The following is a 21,622-nucleotide window of genomic DNA, read 5'->3' as shown; positions in this document are numbered from 1 at the left end:
CAACTGGGTGTTGTGTCGCGCTATCGCTCTCCCTTGCACGGATAACTGCGTACAAATGGCTCGGCGCGAAGTGTGTACATAAGCTGCAGCGCACAAAGTGCATTTTATACCTCCGCGTCTTTAAAAGACTGCACGCGAACAGCACGTGTGTATTGAGATTGATATCGGCGAGTTGCCGACAAGGGGCTGCTGGCCATGCTACCTGTTGCTATAGAAAAGAAACACGACCTATACAAGTTCGTTGTTTGCTGAAGATGTAATAAAACAGGCACTTTCGTAGCAGAAAGAAATATTCGTCGTGGTTGCTCAGTGGCTACGGTGTTGGGCTGCTGAGCACGAGGTCGCGGGATCGAATTCCGGCCATGAAAACCGCATTTCGATGGGGGCGAAAATACCCGTGTTATCAGATTTAGGTGCACGTTAAAAAAAACCCAGGTGGTTGAAATTTCCGGAGTCACGTACTATACGGTGTGCCTCATAATCAGGAAATGGTTTTGGCACGCAAAACCTCATAATTTTTTAAAGAAAGGAAATACAGGGAAGTTTACCGGGCACAGTTACGCAAGTTTATGTAAACTGTTGCAATGGCCTGTTGAATTGAGGAACTACAGCCATGTTCTTTTTTTTTTTCTGCGCCAGCGCCGCAAGTTGCTGTGGTCCAAAGCATAGGCGCCAACTACGGGGGGGGGGGGGGGGGGGGGGGCTCCAGGGCTCGAGCCCCCTCCGAACTCTTGCGGGGAGGGGGGACTGAGCCCCTCCCCCTGGCGATGACGGAGCCTACACCTCTGCCCTCCACCTAACGTGCCATTGCCAGTTTTGTCAACCACATCATTTGAGGTTTCGACTTGCATAGACCTTTCCCCTTAAGATTTTATTGTGGCTAATAGCTTACTGCCTCATTGTTGCCGCGGACGTGCACGGATTTTAATTCATATTTCGCTCTATTTCTGCAAATCCTGACAATAGGAGAACAAGCGCATTAGAACTTCCAGCAGCGGCTGCCTCGTCCGTATTTTCTCACTTCAACATTGTTTTAAATTTCCACTCTAAACAATATGCACATAGACAATATACTTAAATATATACACAGGAAAAAGCTTATATTTTTTTAAGAGAAGGAGGTAGCGAATTCACAACTATTTCTAAAGGTATGGATAACTTGTGCCTAGAGAATGAATATGTTGCTGTGTGTTCACCTCACTTCAAAATGCTTAGCGTGCTTTTTTGGCCCTGCAAAAAACGTGTAGGCTTTAGTGACCCCTTCGTTAGAGTATTTTATCAACGGCGTGTGAAATGCACGTGAATGATATGTGTATCAGTCTCGCTTCTCTTTCCAATCGACTAGCCATATAGAGCTTGGCTGTAAAACACCGTGATCGAGCTAGTGCCTTATCTGCCGCGCCTCGGCCGGAGTAACACGTCGCGTTTGGCGTTAGTTGGAAACAAGCTGTGATAGCTGTTGTCTTAGCGTAGATAAAGCGCACGGATGTTTTTTTTTTTTTTGCCAGAAAACCTATCACCACAAAAGCGAATTGACAAAGTCAGTGCAAATGTTTAAAGTTGCGTTTTGTTTCGACCGAGTCGCCACGTGTTTCTCCAAGTTTACGCCGGTGCTGTGATCGGTCCCATCTTCTTCGATCACACAGCGAACCGGACAGCAATGGATGGACGAAATACCGGAAGGGGTGGTGGATGAGTTTCTCAGTGAAGTCCCGCTATCGCGTCTTCCACTTCCGTGGTATCAGCAAGGTGGGGCACCAGCACACAGCAGCAGCCGAGCACGAAACTGGCTGGATGCGACTTTTCATGCGAAATTGGCCGGCCAGGTCACCTGACCTCTCTCGCACTCGCGTTCTTTCTTTGAGGTTACGTGAAAGATCGTGCTTACATGATCGAGACGGACGTCAGATTAGGTTAAGGCAAGGATAACGGATGTCTGCCGTCGAATTCCAGCGTCGGTCTTCAAGAATGCCTCTGAAGATGTGATAAAACGAACTCAGTACTGCGTAGCTGCAGAAGGAGACACCTGTTCTATCATGTCCTCTAGGCAGCAGCTGGTGTTCAACGGTGCTTACGAATTCATAGATAATAAGGGCACACTGAAATCTGATGTACTCTCTTTAGTGTTTTTTTTTTTTTTGCAAGCGTCCCGATTGCCAATTCGGCTCATTTAGAAATGCTATATTTACTTTCTTGAACGCATCGGTTTTGCCTTTTCTCTACACGTGGGTCGCTTCCGAGTCTGTTTGTTTCGCTTTTATTTTTCCCGACGACCCTGTTATTGCAGCACGTATACTCTCTCATGAAAAATAAATGCGCCACTTTCATTTGGCTTTGGTCCGAAGCAAATTTCTGGCGCGAAATATAGCTGCGCGCGTACTCTGTCGATTCGGTGCGAGCAAAGCCGGGATTTTGAAACGTGCTTTGCGTATTACATTGCTTTTCGGCGTTTTGCGCGTGGTCAGAGCAGCGCTTCGACCGTGTTATCAAGGGGCTTTTGTTATCAATGGGATCAGTCTGCCTTGAGATATGGATAATAAGTGTGACGAAGGGAGGAATGAATAGCTGCAAAGCCGCGAAACCTGCTGTTGGTGCTTCTTCCGTACCATAATTAAGGTGTGATGTGCTGCCTCTTCCGGTTTGTGACAGGCAATGCAGTTGCTTTCAATAAGCTTATTTGAGGGCACTGCGTTGTGATGCGGGTGGGAGCCTAGCCATGTGGTATTTTTCATATTTTGTGAGGTTTGTTTGCCAATCGGAAAAAATCGCAAACAATTAGTATGTCTCTGAAAACACAGCAGTTAGATGTCTTTCGGGGGTGCCTGGGGGTGCCTACAAATGCCCCATTGACACTTTGATAATTAGGACAGTACTTCACGAATTAGATAATTAATTGCAATTGTCTAATTAAATTTCAGGAACGAAACAATTAATGGCGGCTACTCCACTGTACTGGAAACTATATGCAGTAGGTTTTCTTCGAGCAAACGCAACTGCTCCTTCTTTAAGTCTTGGTTCATAATAGTTGGGATACCCTGTATAATTCACTCAGTAACCGAAATGAGGCAAAGCCGGATTGACTCGAAATCAGAATCAGCAGCAGTCATGCGCAGCAGCGCTTATACTCGAACTCACAGAATAAGAAAAAAAAAAGACAGAGCGAGGCTGCAGTTTTGCCGGAAACGCGAAGCAGTATTAGTGATAATGAAGTATACGACAATTACACGAAGGAAGATTGCACCACCGAGAGACGCCAGATTCTTGGTGGTAAAAGAGCACTCTGGCTGTGAAATTGAACTGTCTCCTACTACTCCTACTATGAGGTCTTCTAAATTCTCATATAAGGCCGTCACTTCAGTGAACAATTCTTCGAGGTCACACGAAGTTTGTCCAAGTGCAATATATATATATATATATATATATATATATATATATATATATATATATATATATATATATATATATATATATATATATATATATATATATATGGGGGGGGTAGGAAAGCTGGTTGGGCCCCAGACCTTTCCCCCCCCCCTGAAAAAAATGAAAAATTTCCGCTATGGTCCAAAGATTTTTAACCTCTGAAAACGGTATCTGGCCGAGTCGGTTAAGCACAGACCAGAGAGGGAGGCACAGGAGTGTGTGAAAAAGTAACAAAAGTAAATGTAAATGACAAATTTAGTAAGACATTCGACAGCAGACGCCTAATATTCTTGGCCGCAGTGCACTTACAGGTTTCTTTCAAGTTATGCTGCTGGAATATTTATTCATGTTTGAGAATGGATCTGCTCACTTATCTGAATCAGTCAAATAAAACGGGCTTTTTTGATTTTGTTAAACGAATAATACACACGATGGTGAGTGCTACCGCATGACTATAAATTTAAGCGCAGACAATTATTGATGGTCACTCACGTGCAGTGTAAAAGGGAACGCCGAATGAGAGACATCAGCTGACGATCGCTTGCTATATAGCATTAATCTCCAGGCGTGTGATGGAACCTGAAGTTTATAGCTTTCACGAAGTGACGGCAGGTCATGTGGAACTTTTACATTAGACGTAACTGTGAGCTCAATTTTTTCCGCTTGAGTGCAAACCATACCTTCTTTTTCATATTTTACGGCGCAGTACACCAACGCCAACACGTCTTTCCTTAGAGAATACGAAAGCGAAATGCGTACAAAATGGTCGGTCTAACGATTTCTTTTTCTTCACTGCAGCGGCAACATCATCGGCGGTGCCATGTACGAGCAGTCGCCTGTCGCCACATGCAGGCCAGGCCTTGTGCCAGCAGTCAGCACCTACAGCGGGCTCTGCGGTAAGTGGGAGGCTCCTCAGCCACAACGCAGTCTAATAATGTTCGACGAAAACACGTCAGGTCGGCCGCGGCGGCCGAATTTCGGTGGGCGCGAAACGTAACAACGCCTTTGTATACCGTGCACTGGGTGCGCGTTAAAGAACTCCAGGTGGTCAAAATTAATCCTGAGCCCTTCCCCTCCCCACTACGGCGTGCCTCATACCCAAATCGTGCTTTAGGCACGTAAGACCCCCCCCCCCCCCCCCAACATTTTTTTTTTTCGTCGGGGAGTGTGGCCTTCGGTCAAATTAAAACGAACGCTCACCTGAGTACTCAATTTTATTTTAACTATGAATAGACAGAACAATCCAGTAGGGGACAGCTAATGATGCCACATCTTTACTGATTTAGGCCACAGGGCTCTAGAAGACTCTTCTTTCAGGCTTTGACCAGCTAGCAGCACGCTTTTAAGCTCGGCTTCTTCCAGTCTCTTTGTGTAGCAAGAACTGAAAGGCACGAAATGAGAAACGTGATAAAATCCAAAAAAGAACCAAATGGCGGATTCTGTCATGTCACACTTAAGTCCGAGGTCGAAAACATCAACGAATCAAATTAGCATTCAAACGCACAAGCATCAGCACAAAGGAAGACAAAAATAATAATAATAATAAAGTTCTAACGCATGCACGAAACGAAAGTGCAGCTACACACATGTACTTCACCGACGATGGCCAACGTGAGATACTTGATTTTCCGGCGCACAGAGCTGAAACTGAATTCTACTCATGGCTAGCATTTCTGCCTTAATTCTCGATGCCTTTCGTCGCTTCGATTATGCTAACTAAGCAGATAAAGATAACTCTTTAGCAATTGCACAATTATTCAAAGCGCACGCCCGCGCTAGACAACGAGGACGTTTGAATTTATATTTTTTTCGTGCGCGCTCTCCTCGCGCAACTGTTGAATGCGAACTCGCCACGTATTGGCGCAGTGGCAATGGCATCCTGTTGGTGAGCACGAGGCCGCAGTTGCGATTCCCTGCCGAAATCAATCAATCAGTCAATCAATCAACCAATCAATCAACCAATCAATCAATCAATCAATCAATCAATCAATCAATCAATCAATCAATCAATCAATCAATCAACTGTTGACTGTGCAGACAAGGACCCATACTACGTCGACGACGACGAAAACGAGGACCTCGAGGGCACGTTCGGGAGCAGCGCGACCCACGTGGTATCCGGCGGCCCCTTCCAGACGTCGTACCAGACGTTCCTGCTGAACCACCCCGCTGTGCCCTCTATCTCCGGCACGGTGCCGTCGTCCACTAACTATTTCCTGCTGGGCCGCATCCGCAGGACTTCGCCGGGAAAGCAGAAACGGAACTCCACAAGCACTTTCGCTTAAGGCATCTCCTTGTTGACGCTTGCAGCCGCACTCCGCCAAAAGGTTACGCGCCACGAAGCTGCGCATGCGCTGCAGTCGTTGCAGGCAAGTTATGTCACACGTAGGGCAATGACCGGATGAGTTTCTCGGAAATATTTGAAAGGCGGAGGAAGTTTCGTACAACTAATTTCTATATCGTCGCAGTAGGCGAAAATGAAACGAATTGCTCTGCTCAAAAAAGCGCGCCCGCCTTCCTCGTGCAGTGGAATTGACAGGAGCTTCAATACACATCGAATTTGCATATAATACACACCGAATCAGGACATTCATATAATATAGCAAACGCTTTTTTCTTGCCTTCTAAGCGAAGGCAAGAGCGAGGGGAGAGTAACAAACAAAGGTATTGCATCGAAAGGCGCATAAGAAGCCGAGAAAACGCACGACGAGATGGAGCCGGCGCTCCTGTACAGCTCAAATCGTGGCTTTGTGTTTGCCTTCGAGCTGCTGTTCAATATAGTGGCGCTAAAGACAATATCATGTGACTGTTCATGCATGTGTATATGCCTCACGAAAAGCACGACCATGGTCGTAGGTCATTGCCTCCTCATTACATTAGTCCACTAATGTTATGCACTAATGGCACTAAAGGCAAAGACCCGTGTTTATTTAAACGTGTGCTAGCATGCTGGCATCTGATATGCTTTCACAAGTGCTTATGTCAGTATGCTACTCGCTGCCTATAACTACGGAAGTCTGCTTCTCCGTGAACAAAGTTACCGAATTCCGCCACGTCTGCAGCGCAAGCGCAGCTATAGCCTTTCGCGACACGCATCAGTGATCAATTACAAGTGTTCCGTGCGTAAACAAGTCGCAGCTTTCACTTCCAGAAAGAGAGAAAAGAAAAAGAGCATTATCGTGTTATGGCATTTGCGAAGAGCAACTTAAGTCATGGCGATGAAAAGCAGAGACGATATTTCCTTTTTACTCCAAGTATATAGCATCCAACTCGCGAAAGGTCGTAACCGTTTTGCTGCCTTGCTTGTCTGTGATACAACTCAAAGGAACGAGCGGCTCAATGAAATGACAAAGCAAGTGACCTCAGGAGTAAAAAAATAAAGAGAGAAAAGGAGAGATAGCCTTTTCTTGCATGGTCTATACAGGGTAAACAAATCGCTAGCGTAAAATTAAGGCGTTAATAATTGTTAGTGGACATCATGTAGATTCAGTAGCACGCTATACTAAAACCAAGATGTTGAATGTGATTTTTTGAAATGCACACATATGTGATCCATCTGTCAATACGGCTCAACGTTGTTACAGATGACCAGATTACGAATGCAATAGCGGCGTTGTAGCACCCACAAAGAGTTTCATGCCTCTGTTTCTTTTATATTACTTCTCTGTATTTTCTTTCCTTCAACACTTCTTTGAAGGATCGTGTGCACGTTCGTCGAGAAACAGTCATGTGACGACCGCATTCTCATGTTGTGTAAATATACGATTTCCCGCATCACCCGTTCTACGAGTCATAGGCGCGCGTAAATTCGTATACGCGCTGCTCATGTACGATATACGTTCGCAATAAAAAATATATATTTTGTACGTTCTGTATGTATTTATTGTTTGGCAAACACTGCTTTGCACCGTGCCAGAAAAGCAAGCGACTCCAACGCTGACACCTCATTTGCCTTTCTCCCCATAGCGTACAAACGTTCAAGGAGCGCGCCCAAAAACCTACATATTGCATTAATTGATAGGAGACTGGATTTCCTTGCAGTGCTAGTGACACCGAACAAAGGGAGCCCACATCTCCCTGTTCTAGAAGCGTCTCACTTTCTTGTCATTTCTTCTTCTGCTTCTTCTAGAGCTGTGCACGGGCTCAGGCCGGCCAAAAAGTCCAGACCCGGCCCGGCCCGCGGGCCGGGCTCGGGCCATTTGGAGATTCTCTTACTCGGGCTTGGGCCGGGCCCGGGCCAAGGAAGCCACGTACCCAAAGCTTGCGCTTCTTGCTAAGAGGCCATTAGTCATTCCGGCCACCAGTTCAAGCAGTGAACGAAACTTCAGCGCTGCCGGATTCATAATGCAGGAGCGCTGCATTTGCCTTAATTTTTCATCAATGGACAACTTGTTTTTGCACAATAGCTTAGAATAACAATTCTGTGCGCACGCTGCATCTGTATATATTCACGGTTTTGCCATATGGAATGCAAGAGTTCAACATTATAAGGTCATCTAAATAAACTGATTTTCCTGATATTGTTTCTTTTTGTGTCGGCGTCGCCTTATTGCAGGTCGGGCCGGGCGAACTCAGCCTTCTTTAGCGTCAGGCCGGACCGGGCCGCCTGTGGTAGTGTAGGGCCTGGGGCGGGCGCAGAATTGCGGCCCGTGCACAGCTCTAGCTTCGTCTTCTTCTTTTTCTTCTTCTTATGTCAGCCACCCCGCGCATGGCCCGACAGCCTGGCTGTCACAGGAAGATCGTATCTGATAGAAAATCTTGAATCCCACAACGGCAATCTGGGGTCCTTATTCAGTCTTGTATATCCAGAGGAAGAAGCTTCGAAAATGTTTCGCAAACGTCGTTCTTGAGTCTATCTATTGCAGACATATCGGAAGATTATGGGGAAATTATGTGGTTTTTCCGGGATTCAACGTTGAGTAGAATTGGACAGGCATACTTGATGCCGATAAGGCGATGAACTGGGCCAGTCGTTCATGTTAAACTGCGCTGAGGGACACTAATCATGGTAAATGACACAAACAGACGCACCACACAGGACGAGAGAGCGCTGACTACCAACTGGTTTATGGTCGATGGAACATCGCCCTTATATATGGGTTGTAGTCAGTTGATCATGTGCTTTTCTTGTTAGCTTTCGCACCTGAGAAGGGGGCGGATCAGAAAAAAAAACTTCACATAGAAAAAACAATGGAGGAAACAGGCGGAGTTGTAAGGTTTCTCAAAGAAAAAAAAACTAGAAACTTTTGTTTTTTGAAAAGACGCCTTCATCGTCATGAGCGCAGATGAGTATAATAATATGGTATCGAAAGCGTCTACTGAATAATTTTCAGGAAAGTGAAGTTAACCTCAAAACGCTTTGCAATATGAAAAAAAGGGGAAAAAAGCAGTTAAAAGCATGCGCGAGAGTATCTTCAAGGAATTGGAAAAGCAAATAAAAGAAGGCGAGGAATGACACAAAGACCGTTTCTTCTTCTTTTTTTTTCTTCTTTTTTTGTAAGAACACATAAACAAGACCATCCGTTCTGCACTATCATTGAAGACGAGGGAACGTGGCCGCTGTGTCTTACAAGATTCCTTCAAGTTGGCCTGTCATATTTCTTCCAATTATCAATATTTTCAGAGTGTACAATTCGCAGGAATTTATCAATTACCTCGGAGACAGCGTACCTGTTGCGTTTTTCTCCATAGATGTCGACGATCTTTGCTACAACATGCCGATAAGGGCGACCGTCCAGACGGTAGAGGGCGCCACTGGCTCGTCTGGCGTGTCCAAATTCCAGGACGTGCGCAAGTGGTTGTTGGTCTTTCTGACCTTTTGGGGACTACTACTTAAATTCGACTTTTATCGAGCCATGAAGGAATATGTTTCTACAAAAATAAAGTGTGTCAATCGGATCCTTTGTGGCGCCCGTGCTGTTTGATTTATACTTAGCTGCAGCAATCGCGTGATCCTAAAGAGACGCTCGACGGAAGTTTGCGTGAAAGCAAGCTGAAGACATGTAGATGACTATGTGACTTGCACCGAAAAAAGCATGCTACATCATAATCAATCCTGAAAGCATCGCAAAACTATTTGAAATAGCACATAAAGGACTTCAATGCACTCATTAATAATAACACAACACGTGCTGGTAATATAGAGTATGAGGAGACAATGGGCAGCTGCGCTTCGACTCAGCACTCTAAAATATTGAAAAAGGGAATTGCTCTTCCGTGCATTGAACAAACCATAAATACATCATGCTACCCCAGAATTGCCAACAGTTTGGCGGCACAGAGCAACAGACTCCGGAAGAGTGGCTATCCGAAAGGGAGGGATGATTACGCAGGTTAGCGAACTTCTAACGGACATGAAAAGGAAAGAAAAAAAAGAAAACACCAGTAGATAAAACCAATAAACCTGTCGTTGTACAGTACGTGCACAACTTTTCGCACAAATTGGGAAAAGTTGCGACAGGGGATAACGTTAAGGTACTTTTCTCGGTCCCTCAAAAGCGCAAAGGCATGTGCAAAAAAGTCAACAAAAGAAACGAATATATAACCATGAGCACAGTTGCGACGTCAAGCACAGGGACAGCTTCGTCGAATATTCTGAAGGCGTAGTATGTAGAATCCCACTTTCATGTGGCAAAGCGTACATCGGACAGACTGGTTGCTGAAGTAACAAAGGATTAAAAGAAATACGCCTACCAACAGCTGGTTGTGTCTGGCAACCTCGCTCCGCACTGCAAAAAGTGTGTTCCTGCGCATCAAATTTCGATAGAACTGCTGTATTCACAGTATTCACCAGCTCTAATGAAAAAAAAACTACTAGGGTAATTCTAAAGGTTCTGAAGATAGGGGAAGAGGCTGATAAATATACATGCGGAAGCTAAATTCCTATCTTGCTCACGGCACCCGAGGTGGAGCTGCAAAATATGCCACTTCAAGAAAAAGTCAGACACCTAGAGATAGTATTATCTGCAACTGTTTATTTATTTATTTATTTATTTATTTATTTATTTATTTATTTATTCCTCAAATGCCCCTGGTGCGGGGTTTTAGATGAAGGGGTAGGTATTACTTTTGGGCCAGATCTTCGATGAATTAGTTGAAGTATAGGATACGAGTGGGGGGGGGGGCGCAGCGTCGGTGGACAGTTGATTCCAGTCGTTCGCTGTTCGAACGAAAAATTATATGCGCAGTGGTGCGTGCAGGAGGTGGATATACAGCTTTAGAATGACTGTTGCGGAGCGAAAGGCGATGAGCAGGGCCGCTGTCTTGTACACGTTCGAAAAGCCGACGTTCCATTTCGCCTCACGCGATTTTTTTCTTTATTTTCCAAAACAAGTTTTGTGGTTGACAGGGCTAAAAGCTGCGGTCTGCAGCTTGACAGAGGCCCGGACACCATATGCAAGGCAGGGCTTGACCTCGACGTGAATGTCGAACCGTTAAACAAAAACGTACAGAAAATATCAGTTCATCAGAATAAAAATACATAATACCAGATATATTGCTTATGTAAGACCAGATACACACACATATAAATACATATATATAAAAGTCAAATATAATGAAAGAAAGAAGGAAACTATATATGTATATATATACATATATACACACATATACATATGCACACATACATGTACATATATGAATTCACATATGCATATACAGAAACACATAATACATCAGGAAAAGAATCACATTCCAAAAACACTACAATGTGAAATACAAGCAGACACAGGAGTATTTAGCTTCTGTTAAAGAAAAAAAAAAGAACATGAATGTACGTAGCTTCACGACAATAATGGTAGGTATGATATTTTTTTTAAGAAAAGAGCTGTTCAAGTAATGCTAGTGTGGGCTTTACTATATCTTTGTATTTATTTAGGATTAACGGAAGATTATATTTCAAAGACTGCAGTTTGTAAAAAGTGCGGAAACGCGGAATTATCCAAAAGTCAAGAGAACGTGTACGATCATTCGTATTTTGCTGAAGTAATGCTATTGTACTAATAAAGTTTTTAAAAGTGGGTGAAGACACATAGAATGAACGCAAAACACGAAATTCATACATATGTTGTATTTTCATAATGTTGTACGACCTAAAATAATATTCTGTGGAAGCTAAATAATCGATATTTTCGATATTGCGAACAATTTTCTTTTGTAATAAACAAATCCTCGTAATATTCCTTTGTGTAGTGGTCAACCATACGAGACTACAGTAATTAATATGAGAAGCGAACAATGCAGAATAAATTTGTTTTTTGGCTTCCACTGGGAGAATTGCACGGCAACGCGATACAGTTCCTGTGGTTATTGAAAGTTTTTTGCATAAGTTGTCAACATGCGAATCCCATGTGAGATTAGAGCTAAATGTTACTCCGAGAATTTTATATTCACTGACGATTTCGATCCTGTGCCCGTCGCAGTATATATCCTGTTCTAAATTGATTACTTTATTTTTTGCACGGAAGAAAAGTACTTTGGTTTTAGCTGGGTTAATCTTGAGGCAGTTAGAATTTGACCAGAATAAGAGCTTCTCAAGGACCTGATTACATCTTGACGCTAGATCGGCTTCATCAGTTCTGGAGAGTAGGATAGTGCTATCATCGGCATATATGATAAATTTTGAGCTTGTGTCAATACAGTCAATATCGTTTATGTATACGTTAAACAAAAGAGGACCTAAAATACTGCCTTGAGGTACACCACTTTTTATATCGAGGGGAGATAAATGGTAATTGCCAATGTACACAGACTGAGTCCTGTTGGCTAAGTACGAACGGAATAGTTCGAGCTGCTTACCGCGAACCCCGTAGTCCGAGAGTTTTAATATAAGTATGTTATGGTTAAGTGAATCGAATGCCCTGCTGTAATCTACGAAAAGACCGAGAGTTATGTGTTTATTTTCAATGTTTTGTAGCACACTTTCTTTAAGAGTTAATAAAGCTGTTTCGGTAGAGCGTCCTTTTCTAAAACCCAACTGCGCGTCGGAAAGAAGATTTATTTTGTCAAAGAAGTTAGTCAGTCGAGAAAACAATATTTTTTCTAAGCCTTTAGAAAAAATTGGTATCACAGATATTGGCCTGTAATCTTTTGTCTAATTTTTATTGCCTCCCTTGTAAATGACTGTTACCTTGGATCGTTTCAGTGCGTCAGGAATTTGACCTGATTGGATAGCGAGATTGAATATGTGAGTTGATTGGTCTAGATTGGCCTAGGCCGCGATATCGGCGCAGCCTGGACAATCACGCGAGGCGAAATCGAACGTCGGCTTTTCGAACGTGTACAAGATAGTGGCCCTGGTATAATAATCGAACGAGCGAGAGACGAGTGGTAAACCTTACGGTATAGAGGGACAGGCGCGCTATTTTTCTGTGCGACTCAATACTGGGAAGATTAACTGTATGTTTTAGTTCAGTAACGCTAGAATAGTAATCTGAGAAAACAAATAGCGCGGTTTTGAATGAGTTCAAGAGCTTTTTGTAGGCTATTCTGATGCGGGCCCCAAACTGCGCATGCGTATTCCAGCTTGGGACGAATAAATGTTTGGTACGTTAGCAGTTTTACGAGAGAAGGGGTGAACTTCATATTACGCCTGACATAGCCAAGGATGCGGTTAGCTTCGTTTCTTATATTTGCTATATGATGGGACCAGTTGAGATAATGAGATACTGTGATGACCAGGTACTTATACGATGACACTGAAGATAATTCGGAGTCAAAAACGACGTACTTATATGCTTCGTAAGAAGCTCGGCGATGTAAGGATACGTGCAAACTTTTGTTGACATTTAAATACATTAACCAAGTTTTACACCAGTATTCAACCATTTGTAAACCATTTTGAAGGAAAATGTTATCTTGGAAACTATGGGTAGGACGGTAGATGACACAATCGTCTGCGAAAAGGCGAATACAGAGGGAGATGTTAGTCGGTAGGTCCATTGATGAAAACAATAAAAATTAATGTTCCGAGGACGGTGCCTTAAGGAACTCCGGATATAACAGGTGCTAACGAGAAAGTACGCCCGTTAGTACAGACAAACTGTTTCTTGTTTGTGAGGAAGTCACGCAGCCAGTCGAAGGGGTTAAGGTTTAGATGAGAGCGCTTAAGGAATAGCCGTTTGTGTGCCACATTGTCAAAGGCTTTCTCGAAGTCCAGCAACAGGGCATCTATGGGAATATTATGATCGATGCTTGAGCTGATGTCATGAATAAATAATGCAAGCTGGGTCTCACAGGGTAGACCATTTTTGAAATCCATGCTGCTGTAGGTTAAATAAGCCTACAAAGGTTAGAAACTTGGTTGCTTGTCAACGTGTACTTCCACTCCCAAGCTATATACATCTTTTTGCTGTCTTGTTAGCTTTAACACCAGCCCACACAAGGGCAGCGTTTCATCCACAATACATCAGTCCGCCTCTTTCATGGCGCGACGGCGCATGAGTCCTGCCCTAATTAGTCGCGAAACGTTTTGGAAGGGTCGCGCGCGTGGCCGCACGCCAGTAAGTCCCCTGAAAAAAAAATAATAAGAAGCACTCGGACGCGCTGCTGCTGCAAACACTCGCACAGTGTACCGCTTTGAAACGGTTGAAACTCTACTGGTTGCTCGACGTCGGTGCGGTGCCGAAAACGTGCGTAGCGTAAGGCTGCAACTCCACTTTAATAGAGAAAGCGGGCAGGGCATCGTCCGAGTTGTCCGGACTGCACCGTGAGCCAGGTAGTTGCGCGCGCTTTTACGAAAAACCCGTGCGTTACACTTGGGCGACACTTAAGTACATCACTTTGCTGACGAAGTCTTCTTGCAGCGTCGGCCCTCACTTGCTGGTGATGGCAGCTCGTGCCTGACTGCACGTACTAGTAAGGCGCGGCTACACTGGGTGGACACGAGACCGACAAGACGCTCACTCCGACGATTGACCGACTATTGTGCGTCACTGAAACGATTTTATTAAACCAGGTCGACAACGTTGCAAGCGACGAGTGCGAGTTGTACTGCGACGGGCTTTCTTGTCGACGGCACCGGCAAAATCAGCGTGCCGACCATCGTTCGAGCGAACCCCGTGTGATCAGCCATCGAACAGACAACACGATAGCGACAGTGTCTTCGCTTGTATATACAATTAATCGTCCTCAAGATGAGTCAGACACGCCTATACCAAGTTGACATGCACTAGCTCCAACCCTCTCAAGCCGTGCCCATGAAGTTTGAGCCAATGTCGATCCTGTTCTGCGAAGGTTAACCATGGTGCCGTGAAGTTCGTGCACCTGCTACCGGCGGACCTGAACTGAAATGTAAGCAGTTAGGTCGAACGAAACTGCTTTTATAGCTCAGTTCTGGCCTTAGCGATTTGAAATCAACTACACTCCACTTCGCACAGCGCGTACACAATAAGCGGTAAGCGGCGACACAGCGCTGTGCCAACATCTGTAGGTCACCGTACCTGTATAGGCTGTCGGTCGCATTCGCTACGTACTTGGGTGGGTGTGTACGTCTTGCTTTGCCGAAACATTTCTCAATCTCAGAGATGCAATGTTTCCCTCTAAGTCGAGCGGCAAACAAGAGACTGTGTATTCGGTATACAGCAGCATAAACAACCGCCTCGCTCAGAGTGAGCGATGGCATCCGCGCGTTCTCGTTAAAGAACACGGCCTACAAATGAGCACTTATGCGAGCACAGTTTTCTCTAATAATCCTCTATGGCACGCTAAAACTGTATGATGGAGTTAAAGAAAAGCGAGAATCAGAAATAAATTAACAGCCCGTAATATGGTATCTGGAACATACTAGCCGTGTTTAAGTAATTCGGCCGCTCATATTGAGTTGTCTCAGGGTGTAACAACACGACATATATGCGCAGATATGCATGTTTTGCTACGTTTTGACACTATTTCATATCATCGGTGCACCTTTTCCACAATATTTGGCGATAACAACGATCTGCGGCTCTAGACGTCGACGTAAACAAGTGCACCGCTTTGATAAATCCGACGCAGAAGGCTGCGCTCGAAGACTTCTTGAATATGCGAAATGTCTAAATAATGGGTAAAAAGAATACAAAAAGCGATGTCCAAGTGCAGAAATCAGTGACAAATTCCAAGGCAGCCGTGTCGCCAAACGGAACTCAGCGTGCCTTTATGGGCCTCACTGTTCGCAGAACAGCGCACTCAGGCCTGCTCAACCAGTAGTCAGTGAGCGCAACATGGCTTCCAGGAACGACATGCTGTCCCGAAGAAGCCATTAATAATTATTCGCGATCCGCGAAACGCACAACCGACGCGCACTTAACGTGGGCGCAGGTACACAAATCAACCGGCGAAAGCCTCGGGACCCTTCCAAAACGTTTTCAGCGGCGTGCGGCAGAGGGCAGCACAGAAAAATAAAAAAGGCGGATTGGTAGTTTGCGCTCTCTCGCCTAGCGTGGTGTGTCCATGCCATATGCCATGATCAGTATCACTCAGCGCAGTTTGAAATGAATATGGTATGTCAGCAGATAAAAATCACCAAATTAAATATGCGCTCCTTGGGCAGCGAAGTGCCGTGGAAAAGAGTAGAGGTTAGAAGGGCATCGTATTCGCAAAGCATGGGTTTTCAAATTACTCTTGGCATCCTTTCATGATGTCAAGGCTCAAAGCGCGCAGGTGGCCACTGACAGGTGGCTATCTTTTTTGAACCACGCATCACAACAGAGGAACACAGCGTTCGGAAAAAGCAGACAACGAAAATCACAGAGTTTGATAGGTGCGCATTCTATAGTTCACCACAAGCTAACCTTTCTCCACTTATTTTCTGGCACGCGTCGTTCGTTGGCGCAGCCAGCTTGACCCGGAAAGAGCACCGACCACAGCCTGCGCGTTGCAACTCATAGCCGTTACAATATCACTTATAATCTACTTCGCTCTGGCAGTGCGCGATAAACCCTTCACGCTGTCAAACCCCGAAAGCATTCGTTTTACAACGCAAACTAGTAATGTTATAGGGAAGCTAGTTTAGCACGTCCGTAACCTCATGCTCAAGGGACGTTTTGAAACGTTGTCATGGGCCCGCTAATAGAGACAGAGATATAATATTTTTGTATAGAGTCAAAATGCAAATCTGCGAAATTTTAAAGGCGTGGGTTAGTCAGAATAGTCTGCATCACAAAACATGTGCTAAGTCAAGGTTAAGTGAAGCGCAGTCGTTCGCAGCGAGGCCGCCGTGGCTGTCAGCGTTTCTCTCAGGGGAGGGGGGGGAGGGTACGTTCGGATGGTCAACTACCTTCCAGGCCTAGTTCGCCGTGCGGCCGTGCGGCTAAGTACCGCGTGGACGCGGTACTATATTAAATTTTTATTTTATAGAACCAGCACTTTTATGATGGCCGGGCCTAAGCTTCCCATGAGGAGACGTCGAGGGCTTGCCTCACCGCCGCCTCACGGGCGTGCTGGATTGCCCAGGTTTAGTCTTCGAGGGCGGAGCTCTGTAGAGCCTCACGCAACCTCGACGAGAGGGTCGTGGTGTTAATGTGTGTGTACTGTGCTGGGCACTCCTACAGCATATGCCGAAGCGTAGCCGGGTGAGTGCCACAGCACCGGCAGTTGGGGGTGGTGTAAACGTCTGGGAATATAAGGTGGAGGCGGGTGGGTCAAGGGTACGTGTTTGTTTGTAGCAGACGCAGGGTGGTAGCCTGCGCCCGGCTGAACTTGGGGTGAGGTAGGGGGAAGGTTCGGCGACTGAGGCAAAAGGCCTTAACGAGATCGTTATAAGTGGTCAGATTGTCCCTGGTGTACAACTCGTCTCCAGTGACTACGGCGCGGTTGACTAGGCCTCGCGCAATGGAGTGGGTGACCTCGTTTATTTTGGGGAGGTGTGGGTGTACAGCGCCCGCATGGGCCGGGTTACATGTCAGGGAGATCATGCTGTCTTTAGAGTGTTGTGCCTGGCAGAGGATGCGAAGAGCTTGAGGAGAAATACGGCCTTTGCTGAAGTAGCCCTTGCTCACGTACTTGGCGTCACATTTGTTGATGCAGCCCAATATTCCCATGACACACAATTTGTGGCCGTCGCCACACGCGATGGAGTCCTACACCACGCCTCCAGCGTCACTACTCCCACTGCCGAGACGGCTGAAGAGGTGGACATCACCCTAGCCGCTCTAGATCCCACCTGTCACACTATCGTGTGTGACTCTCGCTCAGCCGTTTCTCTCAGAAATATAAATCTTGTCTGCCTCAGATGCCAACCAACGATGTGTTGTTTTCGCGCTGTGCTTGGTGTAGTAAGCGACTTAAAATTAAAGGGATGCCACAGGGGCCCGAGTCTCTTGATATTTGTACCTTCCGATGGTAATACGTATGGCAATGCACTTCTTTCTTTAATGAAGAGGCTGCGTCGCGTGAACGGCATTACACTACCATACTGCAGCTCCTTTCTTTTTTTTTTTTTTAGCTTCTTGCCATATCTCCCTTTCGTGATGCCCCCTCGCTTCTCGCCTCGTTTGATGGTTTGTTGGATCGTTCGGCTGCTTATTGGCTCCTTGATGCCGTGCGCGAAGCCCCGTACAATGTAGCTGAACCAAGCTGACACACCGATGCTCCCAACCGAAGTGAGCAAACGCTCGCGTTCACACAGACACGGTCCCTGAATGAGGAAGCTGTCAACCTTCGCCGGGGTTGAGGGCGGCGCCGAGCCAAGGGCGTGTGTGGTGGCCTCGCCGGAGCGCTTGACCGAAAAACGCTTCCCTTGCCAGGGACGTCGCCATCGGCGAGATCGGCGGGTGCCGTTATTCCTTCGACTTACATGCGGCGATCACAGAAATTCCCGAGTCGGGGAAAACGGCACCTCTACAGCAGCAAAGTGGGCGTCTTCCTTTTACATTGTTTCTTTGGTTGGATGAATCATTATACAGGTGTTGGCGCCCACAAGCAGTGTTTCTAGGTACGGCTGCTTTGTACCAAAGTGGCCGTCTTTGGAACCTTAAGCTACAAGGATTTCGGCGTCTCTACAAGTCGGCAACTTTTGGGCTACTGTAGAGCTCAATGTCATGTGTTGCATGCAGGTAACAAGAGATGGTTATAACACAATAGTTTTCATCAGCGGACATCTGCGTACTCGGCTACACTCCATATTTCCCGCTTTAGTGATGACAAAATGAATACACATGCAGGTGTCGTTCAAACACGCCTCTCATATCCACTACATATATTGACGCGTGTACTTGTTTGTCTTTTTCGGGTGACCGCTTTTTACCGTCTAGCAAATGTTATCGCTCAGCGCGCGCGGGACGCGCCTGCATTTACAGGAAGTTTCTCGAATGTTATCGATGGTTCTTTCTGCTGTCTGTTGTCACCGAAGCTTGTGTAATCTGATTGCATGTGCGACGCGAATGGTGTAGAACTTTCTGGAAGACAAGCAGGCAACAGCCATTACTCTGCAACCTCCGATGGCTCATGTCTAAAAGCCGATGCGCTTGACCGGCAGGTCAGATTTCGATGATCGCCGATCGTGTTCGCCGCTATTGCTGGGCTTTGACTGTAACTTGCTCTTGTGGGCACAAGTTCGCCCAATAAAAAGTCACTTTCGTCGTTCACAGTTTTACCACGGTTTTACAGCTGTATTATTGACCGTTACTACTACGTGACACTATGTTAGTGTAGCGTATGGGTCCTTGTGGTGACCACCTGCTGTTTATATAGCTACTCTCTTGGCTACACTTCTGATGCAATCCACTATATGCGTTACGTATATGTGTGCCCATGACTGGCTAGCTTTTTGGCTAGAGTTGGCTGGTGTGTTTTTTTATGCATAGAGGCTTCATTTTCTAAAAGCAAATTCGGCAAATCACACTGGCGCGCACCAAGGTGCCTTGGGGCGAAGATGATTGGATGAAACAGCGCAATGGGGCGCACCGGTGCGATTTGCCGAATTCGCCCTAAGTTTGCATTTCGGCAAACCTGCGGTTGGGCGGCGCCCGCTGTACCATGGCTGTACTGCTCGCTGTATAATCTGCGAAAACGAGATGCCATTAGTACGTGTTCTATAAAAGGCTCGCATATCCTAAGCCGCGATCAATATATAAAGAAAGATTATTTGCATTAAAGATTGTCAATTGCCCTTGCTTCAGCGTGGAAATACGAGCGAGGAAGTGTCAAAGGCAGGTTCTTCAACAATGTGGCCAGTTTAGCGATTTTGTCGCTAGATTTGGAGACACTCTGATCTGTTTAGCGACAAGTTATTTTTTTTTTTAGCGACTGGCGAGTGTATCCTACAGACATGACAGTACAGTTGACGACGTGTTATCGACTTCAAAATTATGAAATTCGCTTCGGAAAGGTCTTTCTAGAACACGCTCTATTATTTTGGAAGGAACCAGGAAAACACATCTATCGCGGATAAATCAAAGAAGTTTTTAGGTACGTAAAATTTACGAAATTGGTTGCAGAAATCTCCGAAACGCGCTGCCGATATGTGCCTACTGAGATGCCCCCCTTTTCGTGTACCCCTGTAGATCGCGAGCATGTATCCGCAACTGCTAAATTGCATGTATTGCAAGTTCGGCGGCAAACGGGGCGTGTTTCCCGCGCGAAGTGTACAAACAATGTCTAACTGATCGCAGGCAGAAGCTTACGCTGTAGCTTAAAGGAGGCGTCATATAAGCGCTTTCCAACCATAGAGCAAGGCCGCTTCTAAGGTCGCCTGTTTTGGACGGCCATGTGCGGGAGAAATACTGCATATATTCAGGTTCAGGTAGTACGTGGAGCTTTAGCACCAGGGCAACTTGTAGCGACGCAGGGGTACAGTCTAGGAGCGGTACCACATCGCACAAGGGAGCGATCATGTTTAAGTTTCCCGGAATTAAAAAAAATACCTGTGGCACATGGCATAATTCTTACCCTTGAGCTGGATCATTCGAAGAGGCGGGCATTGATAGCACGAGAAGTCAGAACACATATTAATCGAATTACTGAAAATCCAATAATGAACTTCTTAATTAATTACTTTACGGCAAATACAGCAATTTAAATTGTAGCCGGAAAGCTTACGAAACGTATGCACTTGAAATGAATCTCCCGAATGGCATCAGTTTCGAGATATTATTTCCCCAAAATGTGGGACGAAATGCAGGGGCGTCTGTTACTTTTGTGCTGCAATGAAGTAATGGGCGTTTTGTTAAAAAAAAAAGGTAAGTGGAACAACAGTGCATTTTTACGGGGAGTTTGATGGCGCATATTTGGAAATTTATTCCAAGTGGATGCGTCTTGCAAGCTCACCGGCTACAATTCTTAAATTGCAATGTATACCGTAAAGTAGTTAAACCAGTCGTTATAACTAGTGATGTTTGCAATTAGTCGAATATATGTTTCGCTTTCTCGCGCAAGTACTGTCCACCTCTCTGAATAATCTAGCTCAAGGACTAGAATTCCGTTATCTGTAACAAGCGATCCTTATAAATTCAGGAAAACTTGAGAATTATCACCCCTTACATTGCGTGTAAGATGTTCACTTGTTTCACATATTACACTACGTTTTTCTTTTTTTTGTAGAACGTTTCTTTTTTCTTTTTCAAATCTACAGGGCCGAATTAGCAAACCTCTTCGTTGTTTGCCATGGACCGATGCACCTTCGGTTATCATCACTGGCCGGCCACACGAGTCCTTAGATCATAGTTAGTGACGCTGCATGTTTATTGATGTGTTTACAGCGGTACAGGAGCAGTCAACCGGCACTTGTTATTGTAGTAACACTGTAGTAACTGACGCCCGGACAGCAGATAAGCCAATAAGAAAAGGTTATTTCGAGAGTGCTTTCTTTAAATAGATCTCAAGGTGGTCGATACGATAACGGCGCAAGCTTCACCGCTTCGCTGACACGTCACCGCACGACGTCACAAATGCAATGTCACAGTCGCCTTCCCGCGGTATCACCTGGCGCCGCAGGCCCGCTGACACGTTCACTCGAGGTCTTACGCCGCGCCGCGAGGCTCCAATAAATTATACGGGGAGCGATCGCATACCGCGCTGACGCCCCGCTGCCGTCAACATGTAGCGGCTCCCTGAACTAATAAGCATGCTTAATTCCATAGAAGTCGCAGGCCACACTTTTAGTGGAGCGCGAGTGAGCAACAATAAATTAAACTTTGGACTGGCAAAATATTCACGCGGGAACAATGCTAAGACACGGAGGTCAAGGCACAGAAAAAAAAAAAAAAAGAACGACACGCTGACC

The 21,622-nt window shown here is 45.5% G+C and overlaps 1 protein-coding gene across 5 annotated transcripts in view; it reads left to right on the top strand.

Moving 5' to 3' along the window:
• The window catches only part of LOC142582482 (venom allergen 3-like), an 82,359-nt gene extending 75,067 nt beyond the window's left edge, over positions 1-7,292 (top strand). For all 5 annotated transcript variants that reach the window (XM_075692265.1, XM_075692263.1, XM_075692262.1 and 2 more), the window contains 2 exons: positions 4,225-4,322; positions 5,464-7,292. In XM_075692265.1, coding sequence (XP_075548380.1) covers positions 4,225-4,322; positions 5,464-5,711 — 346 coding nt within the window. In that variant the 3' untranslated portion in view covers positions 5,712-7,292. The remainder of the gene's footprint in view (positions 1-4,224; positions 4,323-5,463) is intronic.
• The last annotated feature ends 14,330 nt before the right edge of the window (positions 7,293-21,622 follow it).

The sequence above is a fragment of the Dermacentor variabilis genome, chromosome 5, assembly GCF_050947875.1.
Source record: "Dermacentor variabilis isolate Ectoservices chromosome 5, ASM5094787v1, whole genome shotgun sequence".
Lineage (NCBI taxonomy): Eukaryota > Metazoa > Arthropoda > Arachnida > Ixodida > Ixodidae > Dermacentor > Dermacentor variabilis.
Note: the sequence above shows the minus strand (reverse complement) of the source record. Positions and strands in the feature narration are given on the sequence as shown.